The sequence below is a fragment of the Excalfactoria chinensis genome, chromosome 1 (genome assembly GCF_039878825.1).
Source record: "Excalfactoria chinensis isolate bCotChi1 chromosome 1, bCotChi1.hap2, whole genome shotgun sequence".
Classification (NCBI taxonomy): Eukaryota; Metazoa; Chordata; class Aves; order Galliformes; family Phasianidae; genus Excalfactoria; species Excalfactoria chinensis.
In genome coordinates this window covers 65094857-65116159 of record NC_092825.1, presented here as the reverse complement: position 1 = coordinate 65116159, position 21303 = coordinate 65094857, and the positions used below count along the sequence as shown (strand labels likewise).

The 21303-nt window shown below is 51.5% G+C and overlaps 1 protein-coding gene across 19 annotated transcripts in view; it reads right to left on the bottom strand.

Moving 5' to 3' along the window:
* PPFIBP1 (PPFIA binding protein 1) overlaps positions 1-21303 on the bottom strand; it is a 135604-nt gene that overhangs the window by 65761 nt on the left and 48540 nt on the right. For all 19 annotated transcript variants that reach the window (XM_072328872.1, XM_072329276.1, XM_072328340.1 and 16 more), the window contains one exon: positions 19498-19659. In XM_072328872.1, coding sequence (XP_072184973.1) covers positions 19498-19561 — 64 coding nt within the window. In that variant the 5' untranslated portion in view covers positions 19562-19659. The remainder of the gene's footprint in view (positions 1-19497; positions 19660-21303) is intronic.

Genomic DNA, 21303 nt, shown 5'->3' with positions numbered 1-21303 from the left:
CGGCTCAACATGAGCCCACAGTGTGCCCGGGTGGCCAAGAGAGCCAACGGCATCCTGGCCTGTATAAGAAATAGTGTGGCCAGCAGGAGCACAGAGGTGATCATCCCTCTGTACTCAGCTCTGGTGAGGCCGCATCTCAAGTACTGTGTGCAGTTTTAGGCTCCTCACTACAAGAAAGACATTGAGGCCCTGGAACGTGTCCAGAGAAGGGCAACGAAACTGGTGAGGGGTCTGGAGCACAAGTCTTATGAGGAGCGGCTCAGGGAGCTGGGATTGTTTAGCCTGGAGAAGAGGAGGCTCAGGGGAGACCCCATTGCACTCTAGAACCTCCTGAAGGGAGGCTGTGATGAGGAAGGGCTTGGCCTCTAATCCCAGGCAATAAAGAGGTCCTGAGGAAATGGCCACAAGTTGTATCAGATGAGGTTTAGACTGGACATGAGAAAGAACTTTTTCTCTCAGAGAGTGGTCAGGCACTGGAATAGCTCCCCAGGGAGGCGGTGGAGTCGCCACCCTGGCAGTGTTCAAGAGGCGTCTGGATAGGGAGCTAGGAGATATGGGTTAGTGGTTTGTTGTAGGTATGGTAAAGGGAGGACGGTTGGACTAGATGATCTTGTAGGTCCTTTGCAACCTTGTGATTCTATGATTCTGTGATTTAATCAGGAGCGCTTTAACCTATCTAGGGGTGCTAGGGGTGGGGATCCTCAAACCTGGACCTGAGCTCCACCTGAGGATAAATGAGGAGCTGACAGAGTTTATGGGTTAAGGTTGAGAGGAAGGAAGGGGAAGGTGACATCATAGTGGGGGTCTGCTACAGGCTGCCTGATCAGGAACACCGAGTGGATGAGGTCCTCTGTAAACAGATAGGAGTAGCTTCACGTACAAAAAGCTTGGTCCTCATAGGGGACTTCAACCACCCTGATATCTGTGGGATGGACAACAAAGCATTGCACCAGAAATCAAAGAGGTTTCTGGAATGCGTTGATGATAACTTCCTCTTCCAAGTAGTACAGGAACCTCAAAGATCAGGTTAGAAAAGCTAAAACCCAGGCAGAAGTAAATCTAGGACAGAAAGGGGAAGAGGTATATCAGTGATTAAAAAGAACGTAAGGGAGGATGTGGGCCCTCTCTGGAAGGAAAGTAGAGGCCTGGTGACGAGGAACACACAGAAAGCTGAGGTGCTCAATGACTTCTTTGCTTCAGTCCTCGCTGGCAAGGGCTCTAGGCACAGAGCCCAGACTGCAGAAGGCAACAGTAAAACTTGGAGAAGCTGGATCTGTCTGCTGTAGGTGAAGATCAGGTTCAAGTCCATCTAAAGAATCTGAAGGTGCACAAGTCCAAGGGACCCAAACAGATCTACCTGCAGGTTCTGAGGGAACTGGTGGATGAACTTACCAAGCTGGTATGTGTCATATTTGGAAGGTCACGGCAGTCTGGTGAATCTGATCCCACTGATCAGAAAAGGGGAAACATAACCCCCCTTTTCCAGAACGGGAAAAAAGAAGATCCAGGGAACTAGAGGCCAGTCAGTCTCACCTCCGTGCTTGGTAAGATCACGGGGCAGATCCAACTGAAGGCCCTACTGCACCACATGGAAAATAAAGACAAGGTGACTGGTGGTCATCAAAATGGTTTCACCATGGGCAAGTCACACCTGACAAACTTGGCGGCCCATGTCAACTTCATGAAGTTCAACAAGGCCAAGTGCCCTGAGCTGGGGCAATCTCAAGCACAGATAAAGGTTGGGTGCAGAATGGCTTGAGAGCAGCACTGAGGAGAAGGACTTGGGGGTGTCAGATGATTCAGCACGAGGTGGCAATGTACGCTTGCAGCCTGGAAGGCCAAATATACCCCGAGTTTCATCAAGAGAAGCGTGACTGGCAGGTCGAGGAGGTGGTTCTGCCCCTCTACGCTGCTCTTGTAAGAGCCCACATGGAGTACTGCGTCCAGTTGTGGGGACCCCAACACAAGGACACTGAGCTGTTGGAGCAGGTCCAGATGAGGGAAATGGAGATGATCAGAGGGCTGGAGCACCTCCTCTATGAGGACAGGCTGAGAGAGCTGGGGCTCTTCAGCCTGGAGAAGAGAAGGCTGCAGGGGGACCTTACAGCAACCTCCCAGTATCTGAAGGGAGTCTGTAAGAAAGCTGGGGAGGGACTTTTTATAAAGGCGTCTAGTGACAGGATGAAGGAAAATGGTTTTAAACTGGAAGAGGGCAGATTTAGAATACGGACCAGGAAGAACTTTACTGTGAGGGTGGTGAGACATTGGAACAGTTTACCCAGTGAAGCTGTGGGCACCTCCTCTCCCTGGAAGCACTCAAGGCCAGGCTGGACGCGCTGTGAGCAACCTGGTCTACAGCGAGGTGTCCCTGTCTAGAGCAGGTTGGAACGAGGTGCTCTTAAGGGTCCCTTCCAACACAAACCATTCTAAGATTCTATGACAGTAAAACAGGCCAGCACTCCCACATTAGTTTCAGTGTCATTTACTTATAAAACAGGCTCTGGGACAACCCCATCAGGTATTTGTTCCACGTGCAGCATCACCTGTGATAGTAACCAAGGAAGCCTACAGCAGGCCTCAGGACTCAGCAAGCCTTTTTGGCTCAAAACAGGGCCAGCTGGAGCAGCTTACCACGAGTGCACCCAGAAGGGCCTCCATGCAGCTGCAGGGTTGCCGCGTGTCATTCCATGGCATTGTGATGCAACAGTGGGTGAGCGTGACATAAAGCTGCAGGCTGGAACTCTGGCTGGGGTGGCCTCAGTTCGCTGCTGCTGGAGCGAGAGGTGGCAGCGGAGGGTTGCAGCTCTCAGAGAGTTCCTACTAGGAGCAATGGAGCGCTGTAGCACTGCTGGATTGCGAAATCCAGATGAATTTCTAAGCAGAGCGGGGAAGAGCGGAAAGGTGAGCGCTGCTACATCAAGCGAGAGCTGAGTGCAGTAGCCTGGGGTATGCGGGGCTGCTCTGGGGCTGTAGATGCTCTCCAGAGGCTGAGGGACATTTCTTCTCATGCTGGTGCTGGAGAAGGCTTGCAGGGAATCGCACCTCTCTGCACATCCCAGCATCGGGTACAGAAGTGGGGAAGGAGCTGCCAAAGGGAGCGGAGGTGGGCTGGAGTGGGGAATGGAGTGTCTGAGTGTTCAAGCGTGTCTTTGTCTTTCTAGCTCCGACCCGGAGGACAGAAAGTTGGAGCAGGAGGTAGCGGGCTGCTGGACCTTCCACTCGGGGTCAAAATCCCTGTGCAGCCCAGCACCAAGCCTGTCTTCAGCAGGACAAAGCTGGGGGAAAAGGTGAGAGGAGGAGGGAAGCCTCAAAAAGACCTCTTGTTTCCTGGGGTTGCCACCATGCCAAGGAGGCCTTGTGGCCACCGGCTCTATTGTGGGAGCTGTGGCCCTTTGCCCCAGCTGCATATGGGAATGAGGGGATGCTTCTGGCTCCACAGCAGGGAGACAACCAAGGGCTTGCCAATAGCAGTGCCCGCCAGTCAGGAGAGGGTCTGAAAACTGGGCTCTTCACACTGGACGAGCTCTCCTGCAACAGGTCCCTCACCGTATCTGGCACCAGGCAAGCAGGCAGCTGCTGGCCATGTGTTGGGATTGCTGCTCTCTTTGCTGCTCTCTCCTTCCCCATTCACACTCTACAACACATCTCTTCCAGCTCCACCAGCCGCATCCTCAGTTCGACCTGAGCGATCCGTTCTCTCACCGGCTGAGCTCAGAATACAACAGCCTGCACGACCCGCATCTGCGGAAGTTCCACAACCGCAAAGACAACCTGCGGAACCTGAAGAAAAGAGGCTTGGTCACTGAGGATGGCAATGTAGGTTTGGCTCTTGGGCTGACCAACACAGGTCTCCTCAGGAGGGCTTTCCAGGCTGCCAGGCAGGGGCCTGACACTGCAGCCAGGAGTCCTCTTCTTGGCCCTGGGAAGGAGGGAGGAGGCAGCGGCCCCCCAGATGGGGACAGGAGGGTGAAGAGGAGCAGCTCCCCTGCTGCTGGGGGCCTGCACATTGGTGGGCAGCTACCTCGGCAGTTTTTGAGTGCCATCTGTCATTGTCTCCTCTGTAGGTTGTCTGCACTCTGAAAGAGTTCAATGAGTACAGGCAGTACCTGACCAGGCTGAAGCTGGATCACAAGCAAGCAAAGAGGCGAGAAGAGGTAGGCAAAGCCCACTATTGGAAGGCGCGTGTGTCAGCAGCATGGCCCTGAGGGCATGGGCTTTACTTGATGGATCTGAGGGAGATAGGGAAAGCAGAAAAGGTGAGGAACGGGCTGGTGGTCTAGGCATTGAGGCACGGAAAGGACAACTCAGCTCAGAGCTGAGCTAGCACAGCGTGCTGGTGTGAAAGCAGCCTGGAAAGCCGCTTGCTTACAAACAGAGCACTGTGGCAGCCGTGCCCTTATTGCAAGGCTGAAGCAGGGTGCTTGCCCGCATCTGCATAAAGCATCAGCACTTATGGTGGGAAGCACTCTCTAAGACAAGACCAAGCATCAACCCGCTGTTCCCTTCCAGGAGGAGCTTCTTCGGGCGATTTCCAACTTGAAGAAATCTGCCGACAGACTAAAGAAGGCCATGTCCGATTTCCAGCCCGGTCCCGTGGATTACATTGTGGGTACAAAAATCAGACCCACAAAGCTTCATAAACCAGCTGGCCCCTCTCCTTCATGCCATAATCTCCTGTCTGGCCAACGCAGAAGGCAAGTGCCTTTGATGGAGCATGGCCTTCAGGGAGACTCACTGAGCACACGGCGTGCAATGAACCTGCCTGAGAAGTTACCCAAACCTGAGTTGGGCAGGGAAGGCTCCAAACTCCCCAGAAGCATCCATACAGCTTCTGCAACAGAATCGAGACTCCCCAGAAGCATCCATACTGCTTCTGCAACAGACCCCAGACTCCCCAGAAGCATCCATACTGCTTCTGCAACAGAATCCAGACTCCCCAGAAGCATCCATACTGCTTCTGCAACAGAATCGAGACTCCCCAGAAGCATCCATACTGCTTCTGCAACAGAATCCAGACTCCCCAGAAGCATCCAGGCTGCTTCTGCATTTACTGCAGACTCCAGACTCCCCAGAAGCATCCAGGCTGCTTCTGCTTCAACAAGAAAACCACAGCTCCCTGGACACTGCAAATTCAGAGGGATGTCTGAAAAACAAGCAGGGAATCTTCCAAGTCTTCCAGAGAAGACTGGGACTCGGCAGAGAGAAGTAAAGGGGAAGTTGAAGGCACCAGATCATCCTGTCTGCTCCTTAAGGAATATTCCCCAAAAGAACATCCGAAATGTATCTAGGAGCACCAAAAGAGCAGAGCCTTCAAAGATTCCACCTCTCAATACCGAGCAGAAAATTGCATTGCTGGCTTGGAATGTTGCAGGGAGCATGGTGAAGAAAGCCTGGAAGTAGAATTCCTTCAAATCCAACACGCTGCACCTGAGCCAAGGCCAGCAGCCAGGCTGTGGGAGCAGTCCATTACTCGAATAACATTCAGAACAGGAAAACCAGAGGAAGGGAAGCCTCTGACAAAGCATCCTCACAGGCTTCCTTCACAGAGTCCTACTAGAAGCCTCTGAAAGTGGAACATGTTGCAATTGTAGAACCACCTTTGTAGCTTCTCACTCTGAGCAAGACTTTGGCTGCAAATATTCTGAAACCATCGAGCTTCCCACCAACCATCTCCATCAGAGGCAGCCGCAGCCATCCCAAGTGCCTCAGTAGTGGCAGAGCAGGAAGGAAGGACGAGGCTCATCAGAAGAGCAGAGCCCAGCAACAAACCAGAGAGAAAAGCTGCCCATGATCCAACCGATACCAAGCGCTGCTGACGTGTCTCATCTGAGTAGCAGCATTTGTCAACAGTTTATGGCCTGGTTCGGCCCGGTTCCATGCCCAGCGGGGCGGAGGGACCTGCAGATCCAGGCCCCGGGGAAGGGAAAAGGGAAAACAAGTAGAGACATGGGCCAAAAACCAAAACAGTGGCAACGATCTGAGAAGAAACACACTCATTTACCAAAGAAGATATCAGAATGCAAGATAACACACTGCAGTACAATATAATACAACATCATTAGAATTAAAACCAATAAAAACAACAAAAAAAATTACAAAATGTGTCTGAAAACTGAAGTCCTTATTCTAAAGCCGAGGTGAGACAACCCAGGGAGCTCACATGCTGCTGGGATCAAAAAGGAAAGGGGAGGTCAAGTGATTTACGAATGGCTTTTATCTTTTGCTCTGAGCAGAAAGGGTGACAGAGCAGCAAGCAATCCTCTGGGGGATGTAGTTGTTCTCTTCTGGGACAGGCAGTGCGACAGGCTTGGGGCAGAATGGCTGGATGACTGTGAAGAGGAAAGGGACCTGGGGGTGTTGGTCGATGCTCGGCTCAACATGAGCCCACAGTGTGCCCGGGTGGCCAAGAGAGCCAACGGCATCCTGGCCTGTATAAGAAATAGTGTGGCCAGCAGGAGCACAGAGGTGATCATCCCTCTGTACTCAGCTCTGGTGAGGCCGCATCTCGAGTACTGTGTGCAGTTTTGGGCTCCTCACTACAAGAAAGACATTGAGGCCCTGGAACGTGTCCAGAGAAGGGCAACGAAACTGGTGAGGGGTCTGGAGCACAAGTCTTATGAGGAGCGGCTCAGGGAGCTGGAATTGTTTAGCCTGGAGAAGAGGAGGCTCAGGGGAGACCCCATTGCACTCTAGAACCTCCTGAAGGGAGGCTGTGATGAGGAAGGGCTTGGCCTCTTCTCCCAGGCAATAAAGAGGTCCTGAGGAAATGGCCACAAGTTGTATCAGATGAGGTTTAGACTGGACATGAGAAAGAACTTTTTCTCTCAGAGAGTGGTCAGGCACTGGAATAGCTCCCCAGGGAGGCGGTGGAGTCGCCACCCTGGCAGTGTTCAAGAGGCGTCTGGATAGGGAGCTACGAGATATGGGTTAGTGGTTTGCTGTAGGTATGGTATAGGGAGGACGGTTGGACTAGATGATCTTGTAGGTCCTTTCCAACCTTGTGATTCTATGATTCTGTGATTTAATCAGGAGCGCTTTAACCTAGAGTTGCTAGGGGTGGGGATCCTCAAACCTGGACCTGAGCTCCACCTGAGGATAAATGAGGAGCTGACAGAGTTTATGGGTTAAGGTTGAGAGGAAGGAAGGGGAAGGTGACATCATAGTGGGGGTCTGCTACAGGCTGCCTGATCAGGAAGACCGAGTGGATGAGGTCCTCTGTAAACAGATAGGAGTAGCTTCACGTACAAAAAGCTTGGTCCTCATAGGGGACTTCAACCACCCTGATATCTGTGGGATGGACAACAAAGCATTGCACCAGAAATCAAAGAGGTTTCTGGAATGCGTTGATGATAACTTCCTCTTCCAAGTAGTACAGGAACCTCAAAGATCAGGTTAGAAAAGCTAAAACCCAGGCAGAAGTAAATCTAGGACAGAAAGGGGAAGAGGTATATCAGTGATTAAAAAGAACGTAAGGGAGGATGTGGGCCCTCTCTGGAAGGAAAGTAGAGGCCTGGTGACGAGGAACACACAGAAAGCTGAGGTGCTCAATGACTTCTTTGCTTCAGTCCTCGCTGGCAAGGGCTCTAGGCACAGAGCCCAGACTGCAGAAAGCAACAGTAAAACTTGGAGAAGGTGGATCTGTCTGCTGTAGGTGAAGATCAGGTTCAAGTCCATCTAAAGAATCTGAAGGTGCACAAGTTCAAGGGACCCAAAGAGATCTACCTGCAGGTTCTGAGGGAACTGGTGGATGAACTTACCAAGCTGGTATGTGTCATATTTGAAAGGTCACGTCAGTCTGGTGAATCTGATCCCACTGATCAGAAAAGGGGAAACATAACCCCCCTTTTCCAGAACGGGAAAAAAGAAGATCCAGGGAACTAGAGGCCAGTCAGTCTCACCTCCGTGCTTGGTAAGATCACGGGGCAGATCCAACTGAAGGCCCTACTGCACCACATGGAAAATAAAGACAAGGTGACTGGTGGTCATCAAAATGGTTTCACCATGGGCAAGTCACACCTGACAAACTTGGTGGCCCATGTCAACTTCATGAAGTTCAACAAGGCCAAGTGCCCTGAGCTGGGGCAATCTCAAGCACAGATAAAGGTTGGGTGCAGAATGGTTTGAGAGCAGCACTGAGGAGAAGGACTTGGGGGTGTCAGATGATTCAGCACGAGGTGGCAATGTACGCTTGCAGCCTGGAAGGCCAAATATATCCCAAGTTTCATTAAGAGAAGCGTGACCGGCAGGTCGAGGAGGTGGTTCTGCCCCTCTACGCTGCTCTTGTAAGAGCCCACATGGAGTACTGCGTCCAGTTGTGTGGACCCCATCACAAGGACACTGAGCTGTTGGAGCAGGTCCAGATGAGGGAAATGGAGATGATCAGAGGGCTGGAGCACCTCCTCTATGAGGACAGGCTGAGAGAGCTGGGGCTCTTCAGCCTGGAGAAGAGAAGGCTGCAGGGGGACCTTACAGCAACCTCCCAGTATCTGAAGGGAGTCCATAAGAAAGCTGGGGAGGGACTTTTTATAAAGGCGTCTAGTGACAGGATGAAGGAAAATGGTTTTAAACTGGAAGAGGGCAGATTTAGAATACGGACCAGGAAGAACTTTACTGTGAGGGTGGTGAGACACTGGAACAGTTTACCCAGTGAGGCTGTGGACACCTCCTCTCCCTGGAAGCACTCAAGGCCAGGCTGGATGCGCTGTGAGCAACCTGGTCTACAGCGAGGTGTCCCTGTCTAGAGCAGGTTGGAACGAGGTGCTCTTAAGGGTCCCTTCCAACACAGACCATTCTAAGATTCTATGACAGAAAAACAGGCCAGCACTCCCACATTAGTTTCAGTGTCATTTACTTATAAAACAGGCTCTGGGACAACCCCATCAGGTATTTGTTCCACGTGCAGCATCACCTGTGATAGTAACCAAGGAAGCCTACAGCAGGCCTCAGGACTCAGCAAGCCTTTTTGGCTCAAAGCAGGGCCAGCTGGAGCAGCTTACCACGAGTGCACCCAGAAGGGCCTCCATGCAGGGTTGCCGCGTGTCATTCCATGGCATTGTGATGCAACAGTGGGTGAGCGTGACATAAAGCTGCAGGCTGGAACTCCGGCTGGGGTGGCCTCAGTTCGCTGCTGCTGGAGCGAGAGGTGGCAGTGGAGGGTTGCAGCTCTCAGAGAGTTCCTACTAGGAGCAATGGAGCGCTGTAGCACTGCTGGATTGCGAAATCCAGATGAATTTCTAAGCAGAGCGGGGAAGAGCGGAAAGGTGAGCGCTGCTACATCAAGCGAGAGCTGAGTGCAGCAGCCTGGGGTATGCGGGGCTGCTCTGGGGCTGTAGATGCTCTCCAGAGGCTGAGGGACATTTCTTCTCATGCTGGTGCTGGAGAAGGCTTGCAGGGAATCGCACCTCTCTGCACATCCCAGCATCGGGTACAGAAGCGGGGAAGGAGCTGCCAAAGGGAGCGGAGGTGGGCTGGAGAGGGGAATGGAGTGTCTGAGTGTTCAAGCATGTCTTTGTCTTTCTAGCTCCGACCCGGAGGACAGAAAGTTGGAGCAGGAGGTAGCGGGCTGCTGGACCTTCCACTCGGGGTCAAAATCCCTGTGCAGCCCAGCACCAAGCCTGTCTTCAGCAGGACAAAGCTGGGGGAAAAGGTGAGAGGAGGAGGGAAGCCTCAAAAAGACCTCTTATTTCCTGGGGTTGCCACCATGCCAAGGAGGCCTTGTGGCCACCGGCTCTATTGTGGAAGCTGTGGCCCTTTGCCCCAGCTGCATATGGGAATGAGGGGATGCTTCTGGCTCCAAAGCAGGGAGACAACCAAGGGCTTGCCAATAGCAGTGCCCGCCAGTCAGGCGAGGGTCTGAAAGCTGGGCTCTTCACACTGGACGAGCTCTCCTGCAACAGTTCCCTCACCGTATCTGGCACCAGGCAAGCAGGCAGCTGCTGGCCATGTGTTGGGATGCCGGGGCCAGGCACCCATCTGGCACAGCCAGAAATGTGGAGACCAGGTCGTTCCTGGAGGAGGGTGCAACCTTCTGCTCTCCCTCTGGGAGGACTTAGAAAAACCCCGACATGACTGTTTGGGAAAGAGGCAAGAGGCCAGCCTGTGGGTGTGAGCAGCATGGAAGCGTCTCTCTCTTTGCTGCTCTCTCCTTCCCCATTCACACTCTACAACACATCTCTTCCAGCTCCACCAGCCGCATCCTCAGTTCGACCTGAGCGATCCGTTCTCTCACCGGCTGAGCTCAGAATACAACAGCCTGCACGACCCGCATCTGCGGAAGTTCCACAACCGCAAAGACAACCTGCGGAACCTGAAGAAAAGAGGCTTGGTCACTGAGGATGGCAATGTAGGTTTGGCTCTTGGGCTGACCAACACAGGTCTCCTCAGGAGGGCTTTCCAGGCTGCCAGGCAGGGGCCTGACACTGCAGCCAGGAGTCCTCTTCTTGGCCCTGGGAAGGAGGGAGGAGGCAGCGGCCCCCCAGATGGGGACAGGAGGGTGAAGAGGAGCAGCTCCCCTGCTGCTGGGGGCCTGCACATTGGTGGGCAGCTACCTCGGCAGTTTTTGAGTGCCATCTGTCATTGTCTCCTCTGTAGGTTGTCTGCACTCTGAAAGAGTTCAACGAGTACAGGCAGTACCTGACCAGGCTGAAGCTGGATCACAAGCAAGCAAAGAGGCGAGAAGAGGTAGGCAAAGCCCACTATTGGAAGGCGCGTGTGTCAGCAGCATGGCCCTGAGGGCATGGGCTTTACTTGATGGATCTGAGGGAGATAGGGAAAGCAGAAAAGGTGAGGGACAGGCTGGTGGTCTAGGCATTGAGGCACGGAAAGGACAACTCAGCTCAGAGCTGAGCTAGCACAGCGTGCTGGTGTGAAGGCAGCCTGGAAAGCCGCTTGCTTACAAACAGAGCACTGTGGCAGCCGTGCCCTTATTGCAAGGCTGAAGCAGGGTGCTTGCCCGCATCTGCATAAAGCATCAGCACTTAGGGTGGGAAGCACTCTCTAAGACAAGACCAAGCATCAACCCGCTGTTCCCTTCCAGGAGGAGCTTCTTCGGGCGATTTCCAACTTGAAGAAATCTGCCGACAGACTAAAGAAGGCCATGTCCGATCTCCAGCCTGGTCCCGTGGATTACATTGTGGGTACAAAAATCAGACCCACAAAGCTTCATAAACCAGCTGGCCCCTCTCCTTCATGCCATAATCTCCTGTCTGGCCAACGCACAAGGCAAGTGCCTTTGATGGAGCATGGCCTTCAGGGAGACTCACTGAGCACACGGCGTGCAATGAACCTGCCTGAGAAGTTACCCAAACCTGAGTTGGGCAGGGAAGGCTCCAAACTCCCCAGAAGCATCCATACAGCTTCTGCAACAGACTACAGACTCCCCAGAAGCATCCATACTGCTTCTGCAACAGAATCCAGACTCCCCAGAAGCATCCATACTGCTTCTGCAACAGACTCCAGGCTCCCCAGAAGCATCCAGGCTGCTTCTGCAACAGACTCCAGACTCCCCAGAAGCATCCATACTGCTTCTGCATTTACTGCAGACTCCAGACTCCCCAGAAGCATCCAGGCTGCTTCTGCTTCAACAAGAAAACCACAGCTCCCTGGACACTGCAAATTCAGAGGGATGTCTGAAAAACAAGCAGGGAATCTTCCAAGTCTTCCAGAGAAGACTGGGACTCGGCAGAGAGAAGTAAAGGGGAAGTTGAAGGCACCAGATCATCCTGTCTGCTCCTTAAGGAATATTCCCCAAAAGAACATCCGAAATGTATCTAGGAGCACCAAAAGAGCAGAGCCTTCAAAGATTCCACCTCTCAATACCGAGCAGAAAATTGCAGTGCTGGCTTGGAATGTTGCAGGGAGCATGGTGAAGAAAGCCTGGAAGTAGAATTCCTTCAAATCCAACACGCTGCACCTGAGCCAAGGCCAGCAGCCAGGCTGTGGGAGCAGTCCATTACTGGAATAACATTCAGAACAGGAAAACCAGAGGAAGGGAAGCCTCTGACAAAGCATCCTCACAGGCTTCCTTCACAAAGTCCTACTAGAAGCCTCTGAAAGTGGAACATGTTGCAATTGTAGAACCACCTTTGTAGCTTCTCACTCTGAGCAAGACTTTGGCTGCAAATATTCTGAAACCATCGAGCTTCCCACCAACCATCTCCATCAGAGGCAGCCGCAGCCATCCCAAGTGCCTCAGTAGTGGCAGAGCAGGAAGGAAGGACGAGGCTCATCAGAAGAGCAGAGCCCAGCAACAAACCAGAGAGAAAAGCTGCCCATGATCCAACCGATACCAAGCGCTGCTGACGTGTCTCATCTGAGTAGCCACATTTGTCAACAGTTTATGGCCTGGTTCGGCCCGGTTCCACGCCCAGCGGGGCGGAGGGACCTGCAGATCCAGGCCCCGGGGAAGGGAAAAGGGAAAACAAGTAGAGACATGGGCCAAAAACCAAAACAGTGGCAACGATCTGAGAAGAAACACACTCGTTTACCAAAGAAGATATCAGAATGCAAGGTAACACACTGCAGTACAATATAATACAACATCATTAGAATTAAAACCAATAAAAACAACAAAAAAAAATTACAAAATGTGTCTGAAAACTGAAGTCCTTATTCTAAAGCCGAGGTGAGACAACCCAGGGAGCTCACATGCTGCTGCGATCAAAAAGGAAAGGGGAGGTCAAGTGATTTACGAATGGCTTTTATCTTTTGCTCTGAGCAGAAAGGGTGACAGAGCAGCAAGCAATCCTCTGGGGGATGTAGTTGTTCTCTTCTGGGACAGGCAGTGCGACAGGCTTGGGGCAGAATGGCTGGATGACTGTGAAGAGGAAAGGGACCTGGGGGTGTTGGTCAATGCTCGGCTCAACATGAGCCCACAGTGTGCCCGGGTGGCCAAGAGAGCCAACGGCATCCTGGCCTGTATAAGAAATAGTGTGGCCAGCAGGAGCACAGAGGTGATCATCCCTCTGTACTCAGCTCTGGTGAGGCTGCATCTCGAGTACTGTGTGCAGTTTTAGGCTCCTCACTACAAGAAAGACATTGAGGCCCTGGAACGTGTCCACAGAAGGGCAACGAAACTGGTGAGGGGTCTGGAGCACAAATCTTATGAGGAGCGGCTGAGGGAGCTGGGATTGTTTAGCCTGGAGAAGAGGAGGCTCAGGGGAGACCCCATTGCACTCTAGAACCTCCTGAAGGGAGGCTGTGATGAGGAAGGGCTTGGCCTCTTCTCCCAGGCAATAAAGAGGTCCCGAGGAAATGGCCACAAGTTGTATCAGATGAGGTTTAGACTGGACATGAGAAAGAACTTTTTCTCTCAGAGTGTGGTCAGGCACTGGAATAGCTCCCCAGGGAGGCGGTGGAATCGCCACCCTGGCAGTGTTCAAGAGGCGTCTGGATAGGGAGCTACGAGATATGGGTTAGTGGTTTGCTGTAGGTATGGTAAAGGGAGGACGGTTGGACTAGATGATCTTGTAGGTCCTTTCCAACCTTGTGATTCTATGATTCTGTGATTTAATCAGGAGCGCTTTAACCTAGAGTTGCTAGGGGTGGGGATCCTCAAACCTGGACCTGAGCTCCACCTGAGGATAAATGAGGAGCTGACAGAGTTTATGGGTTAAGGTTGAGAGGAAGGAAGGGGAAGGTGACATCATGGTGGGGGTCTGCTACAGGCTGCCTGAGCAGGAAGACCGAGTGGATGAGGTCCTCTGTAAACAGATAGGAGTAGCTTCACGTTCAAAAAGCTTGGTCCTCATAGGGGACTTCAACCACCCTGATATCTGTGGGATGGACAACAAAGCATTGCACCAGAAATCAAAGAGGTTTCTGGAATATGTGTTGATGATAACTTCCTCTTCCAAGTAGTACAGGAACCTCAAAGATCAGGTTAGGAAAGCTAAAACCCAGGCAGAAGTAAATCTAGGACAGAAAGGGGAACAGGTATATCAGTGATTAAAAAGAACGTAAGGGAGGATGTGGGCCCTCTCTGGAAGGAAAGTAGAGGCCTGGTCACGAGGAACACAGAGAAAGCTGAGGTGCTCAATGACTTCTTTGCTTCAGTCCTCGCTGGCAAGGGCTCTAGGGCACAGAGCCCAGACTGCAGAAAGCAACAGTAAAACTTGGAGAAGGTGGATCTGTCTGCTGTAGGTGAAGATCAGGTTCAAGTCCATCTAAAGAATCTGAAGGCGCACAAGTCCAAGGGACCCAAACAGATCTACCTGCAGGTTCTGAGAGAACTGGTGGATGAACTTACCAAGCTGGTATGTGTCATATTTGAAAGGTCACGGCAGTCTGGTGAATCTGATCCCACTGATCAGAAAAGGGGAAACATAACCCCCCTTTTCCAGAACGGGAAAAAAGAAGATCCAGGGAACTAGAGGCCAGTCAGTCTCACCTCCGTGCTTGATAAGATCACGGGGCAGATCCAACTGAAGGCCCTACTGCACCACATGGAAAATAAAGACAAGGTGACCGGTGGTCATCAAAATGGTTCCACCATGGGCAAGTCACACCTGACAAACTTGGCGGCCCATGTCAACTTCATGAAGTTCAACAAGGCCAAGTGCCCTGAGCTGGGGCAATCTCAAGCACAGATAAAGGTTGGGTGCAGAATGGCTTGAAAGCAGCACTGAGGAGAAGGATTTGGGGGTGTCAGATGATTCAGCACGACGGTCCCTTCCAACACAAACCATTCTAAGATTCTATGACAGAAAAACAGGCCAGCTCTCCCACATTAGTTTCAGTGTCATTTACTTATAAAACAGGCTCTGGGACAACCCCATCAGGTATTTGTTCCACGTGCAGCATCACCTGTGATAGTAACCAAGGAAGCCTACAGCAGGCCTCAGGACTCAGCAAGCCTTTTTGGCTCAAAGCAGGGCCAGCTGGAGCAGCTTACCACGAGTGCACCCAGAAGGGCCTCCATGCAGGGTTGCCGCGTGTCATTCCATGGCATTGTGATGCAACAGTGGGTGAGCGTGACATAAAGCTGCAGGCTGGAACTCTGGCTGGGGTGGCCTCAGTTCGCTGCTGCTGGAGCGAGAGGTGGCAGTGGAGGGTTGCAGCTCTCAGAGAGTTCCTACTAGGAGCAATGGAGCGCTGTAGCACTGCTGGATTGCGAAATCCAGATGAATTTCTAAGCAGAGCGGGGAAGAGCGGAAAGGTGAGCGCTGCTACATCAAGCGAGAGCTGAGTGCAGCAGCCTGGGGTATGCGGGGCTGCTCTGGGGCTGTAGATGCTCTCCAGAGGCTGAGGGACATTTCTTCTCATGCTGGTGCTGGAGAAGGCTTGCAGGGAATCGCACCTCTCTGCACATCCCAGCATCGGGTACAGAAGCGGGGAAGGAGCTGCCAAAGGGAGCGGAGGTGGGCTGGAGAGGGGAATGGAGTGTCTGAGTGTTCAAGCACGTCTTTGTCTTTCTAGCTCCGACCCGGAGGACAGAAAGTTGGAGCAGGAGGTAGCGGGCTGCTGGACCTTCCACTCGGGGTCAAAATCCCTGTGCAGCCCAGCACCAAGCCTGTCTTCAGCAGGACAAAGCTGGGGGAAAAGGTGAGAGGAGGAGGGAAGCCTCAAAAAGACCTCTTATTTCCTGGGGTTGCCACCATGCCAAGGAGGCCTTGTGGCCACCGGCTCTATTGTGGGAGCTGTGGCCCTTTGCCCCAACTGCATATGGGAATGAGGGGATGCTTCTGGCTCCACAGCAGGGAGACAACCAAGGGCTTGCCAATAGCAGTGCCCGCCAGTCAGGAGAGGGTCTGAAAACTGGGCTCTTCACACTGGACGAGCTCTCCTGCAACAGGTCCCTCACCGTATCTGGCACCAGGCAAGCAGGCAGCTGCTGGCCATGGGTTGGGATTGCTGCTCTCTTTGCTGCTCTCTCCTTCCCCATTCACACTCTACAACACATCTCTTCCAGCTCCACCAGCCGCATCCTCAGTTCGACCTGAGTGATCCGTTCTCTCACCGGCTGAGCTCAGAATACAACAGCCTGCACGACCCGCATCTGCGGAAGTTCCACAACCGCAAAGACAACCTGCGGAACCTGAAGAAAAGAGGCTTGGTCACTGAGGATGGCAATGTAGGTTTGGCTCTTGGGCTGACCAACACAGGTCTCCTCAGGAGGGCTTTCCAGGCTGCCAGGCAGGGGCCTGACACTGCAGCCAGGAGTCCTCTTCTTGGCCCTGGGAAGGAGGGAGGAGGCAGCGGCCCCCCAGATGGGGACAGGAGGGTGAAGAGGAGCAGCTCCCCTGCTGCTGGGGGCCTGCACATTGGTGGGCAGCTACCTCGGCAGTTTTTGAGTGCCATCTGTCATTGTCTCCTCTGTAGGTTGTCTGCACTCTGAAAGAGTTCAACGAGTACAGGCAGTACCTGACCAGGCTGAAGCTGGATCACAAGCAAGCAAAGAGGCGAGAAGAGGTAGGCAAAGCCCAGTATTGGAAGGCGCATGTGTCAGCAGCACGGCCCTGAGGGCATGGGCTTTACTTGATGGATCTGAGGGAGATAGGGAAAGCAGAAAAGGTGAGGGACGGGCTGGTGGTCTAGGCATTGAGGCACGGAAAGGACAACTCAGCTCAGAGCTGAGCTAGCACAGCGTGCTGGTGTGAAGGCAGCCTGGAAAGCCGCTTGCTTACAAACAGAGCACTGTGGCAGCTGTTCCCTTATTGCAAGGCTGAAGCAGGGTGCTTGCCCTCATCTGCATAAAGCATCAGCACTTATGGTGGGAAGCACTCTCTAAGACAAGACCAAGCATCAACCCGCTGTTCCCTTCCAGGAGGAGCTTCTTCGGGCGATTTCCAACTTGAAGAAATCTGCCGACAGACTAAAGAAGGCCATGTCCGATTTCCAGCCCGGTCCCGTGGATTACATTGTGGGTACAAAAATCAGACCCACAAAGCTTCATAAACCAGCTGGCCCCTCTCCTTCATGCCATAATCTCCTGTCTGGCCAACGCAGAAGGCAAGTGGCTTTGATGGAGCATGGCCTTCAGGGAGACTCACTGAGCACACGGCGTGCAATGAACCTGCCAGTGAAGTTACCCAAACCTGAGTTGGGCAGGGAAGGCTCCAAACTCCCCAGAAGCATCCATACAGCTTCTGCAACAGAATCCAGACTCCCCAGAAGCATCCAGGCTGCTTCTGCAACAGACTCCAGACTCCCCAGAAGCATCCAGGCTGCTTCTGCAACAGAATCCAGACTCCCCAGAAGCATCCATACTGCTTCTGCATCTGCAACAGAATCCAGACTCCCCAGAAGCATCCATACTGCTTCTGCTTCTGCAACAGAATCCAAACTCCCCAGAAGCATCCAGGCTGCTTCTGCTTCAACAAGAAAACCACAGCTCCCTGGACGCTGCAAATTCAGAGGGATGTCTGAAAAACAAGTAGGGAATCTTCCAAGTCTTCCAGAGAAGACTGGGACTCGGCAGAGAGAAGTAAAGGGGAAGTTGAAGGCACCAGATCATCCTGTCTGCTCCTTAAGGAATATTCCCCAAAAGAACATCCGAAATGTATCTAGGAGCACCAAAAGAGCAGAGCCTTCAAAGATTCCACCTCTCAATACCGAGCAGAAAATTGCATTGCTGGCTTGGAATGTTGCAGGGAGCATGGTGAAGAAAGCCTGGAAGTAGAATTCGTTTAAATCCAACACGCTGCACCTGAGCCAAGGCCAGCAGCCAGGCTGTGGGAGCAGTCCATTACTGGAATAACATTCAGAACAGGAAAACCAGAGGAAGGGAAGCCTCTGACAAAGCATCCTCACAGGCTTCCTTCACAAAGTCCTACTAGAAGCCTCTGAAAGTGGAACATGTTGCAATTGTAGAACCACCTTTGTAGCTTCTCACTCTGAGCAAGACTTTGGCTGCAAATATTCTGAAACCATCGAGCTTCCCACCAACCATCTCCATCAGAGGCAGCCGCAGCCATCCCAAGTGCCTCAGTAGTGGCAGAGCAGGAAGGAAGGACGAGGCTCATCAGAAGAGCAGAGCCTAGCAACAAACCAGAGAGAAAAGCTGCCCATGATCCAACCGATACCAAGCGCTGCTGACGTGTCTCATCTGAGTAGCAGCATTTGTCAACAGTTTATGGCCTGGTTCAGCCCGGTTCCACGCCCAGCGGGGCGGAGGGACCTGCAGATCCAGGCCCCGGGGAAGGGAAAAGGGAAAACAAGTAGAGACATGGGCCAAAAACCAAAACAGTGGCAACGATCTGAGAAGAAACACACTCATTTACCAAAGAAGATATCAGAATGCAAGATAACACACTGCAGTACAATATAATACAACATCATTAGAATTAAAACCAATAAAAACAACAAAAAAAATTACAAAATGTGTCTGAAAACTGAAGTCCTTATTCTAAAGCCGAGGTGAGACAACCCAGGGAGCTCACATGCTGCTGGGATCAAAAAGGAAAGGGGAGGTCAAGTGATTTACGAATGGCTTTTATCTTTTGCTCTGAGCAGAAAGGGTGACAGAGCAGCAAGCAATCCTCTGGGGGATGTAGTTGTTCTCTTCTGGGACAGGCAGTGCGACAGGCTTGGGGCAGAATGGCTGGATGACTGTGAAGAGGAAAGGGACCTGGGGGTGTTGGTCGATGCTCGGCTCAACATGAGCCCACAGTGTGCCCGGGTGGCCAAGAGAGCCAACGGCATCCTGGCCTGTATAAGAAATAGTGTGGCCAGCAGGAGCACAGAGGTGATCATCCCTCTGTACTCAGCTCTGGTGAGGCCGCATCTCAAGTACTGTGTGCAGTTTTGGGCTCCTCACTACAAGAAAGACATTGAGGCCCTGGAACGTGTCCAGAGAAGGGCAACGAAACTGGTGAGGGGTCTGGAGCACAAGTCTTATGAGGAGCAGCTCAGGGAGCTGGGATTGTTTAGCCTGGAGAAGAGGAGGCTCAGGGGAGACCCCATTGCACTCTAGAACCTCCTGAAGGGAGGCTGTGATGAGGAGGGGCTTGGCCTTTTCTCCCAGGCAATAAAGAGGTCCTGAGGAAATGGCCACAAGTTGTATCAGATGAGGTTTAGACTGGACATGAGAAAGAACTTTTTCTCTCAGAGAGTGGTCAGGCTCTGGAATGGCTGCACAGGGAGGTGGTGGAGTTGCCATCCCTGGCAGTGTTCAAGAGGCGTCTGGATGAGGAACTATTAGATTATATATATATATTATATATTATATATTATATTATATATATATATATAATATTCTATTATATATATAACTATATCTGAGGAGATACTTAGCAGTCTGCTGTAGCTACCGTAATGGAGGACAGCTGGACTAGATGATCTTTTATGTCCTTTCCAACCTCATGATTCTATGGTTCTATGATTCTATGTGTGTTAGAGCATGCAATACACCCTCTCCATTTGCCTGTAATCTCTAAGTCACAAGGCAAGATGCCTAACAAAAACACCAGAACATTTGGACCCCAGGCTGGCACTCCACATTCTGAATATGAAAAAGGAGGACTGAAGCAGTTAAATGAACAAGCAGCTCCAAGCATTTACCTGCTATTATGCCATCCATCTGCTCCAAAGCCGCAGCAAGCATGTCACTTGCATCACTCATCATCTTCTCTCTTCTTTGGGACAATCTCCAGCTACACCGCAAGGAACAATAAAACACCAGTAGTGCAGGTTGGATCCAGAGCCTCAAGTCAGCAATTCAATCTGCAAAAGAGAATTTCACTTCACTGCATGTTCTCTGAATTCAGACACCACTGTCACTAAACCAGTAACAAAACGGGATGTTCAGTGCCCACAAAATGCGAGCCATTCATCATCAGGAATTCTGAAGAATCAAAGCACCAGCTTAATATCCCAGGTCCATCTTTGGCACTTCAGAGAATCTTGCACAGAAGACAAGGGCCCTCTAACGCTAACGGGACACAGCAACTCAGATTTAAATCCCACTAAAGACATCGCCTCCAGCCTAGTGGTGATCCATGCTGTAATGCTGCACCTGCTCTCACCATGAAGCTCCTGAAAATCAGAACTGGACCTCAGAGTATTTCCTAGTCAAGTCCAGAAAAACTGGCTTGCTGAGCATCAGTCTACCTGGAATAGAGCTGAAACCCCAGTGAGCTTGAGGACAGCACTGCTGTGAGGTAAGCACACACTCAGGTACTTGATGGAGCTGAGGCCACAGAGGCCTGAGGCGCAGCTGATCCTTGCAGCCCAGCACAACAGACACAAGCCATGGAAACAGCCCAGACTGCCACAGCTTTCATCTAGAACAGGATAGACTAATTCTGTTATTAGCACATTCGTAGAACACAGTTAAACAAACACCAGGAAGGAAAATGCACTTTAACCTTTTGCATACCCTGCCATTTGGTTTTTGTAGTAGGCTGCAAAGCTGCTGACATTTGACCCAACATAAACAATTAAGAAAGTAGGTCGCAGTATCTCTGGTTTAAGTCCTGGAACAGAGTCTACTAAAACCAAAACATATCAGAAATACATGTTATAAACTACATGTTCCCTCCTACAAATCATCTTATTGGTTTGTCCCAGCTGTGAGGTAGCTGTTACTGGAGGCTGCCAGCCAGCTTTGCTGAAATGGCCTGAAACACCAGCAAACACTTCATCTGATGGTTGACAACATGTATAAAGAAGGTCCAAACCCTGAGATAACTTCTGAATGACAACACAAAGACTAATGCTCTTTTGGCAAATGCCTTGCTTTACTATTACTTAGTTGTCAGAGTTGTAAAAGCCAAGAGAACTCTAGAAAAACTTGAAAGAACTTCAAAATGTCAAGATAGCTGGAAGTCAAGGTGCTGTAAATCTTTACAGATGTAGAAGCACCACAGCTGAAGACTTCCAGCCTTCAAGGAGGTAGGGTCTAATTTTAAACACTGCGTAATTAATACATTTCAAGCAGTACGACACCTGCACAATATGCAGCTCCTGCAAGATATATATAGTCCAGTGCCTCTATGCCTGCTTAAAAGGTTCAGAAAACTCAGTTTTTGCAACGGTATTCACATGGACAATTCTGAAGACAGTGTCATCCTTTCTCTTCTAGGATTTCCTGGTTCCAGTATCCAGATCCTGACAAAATCTAGTAAGTATAGGCATGTACGAGCATTGAGTGCAAATGACTGACATCATTGGATTTCTCTCTGCAAACCAAGAGTACACAGCACCAGAACTGCTGCTTTACAGACAAAATTCTGATTCCTTGTAGCTCCATGTGGAAAAGGATCACCCACAAAATTACAACAGCCAATTAATAAACAGGAACTAGGAACACCTATCTCAACAGTGTGCTCTAACACCTGATGGGAAGCAACTACAGAGCCAGGCTCC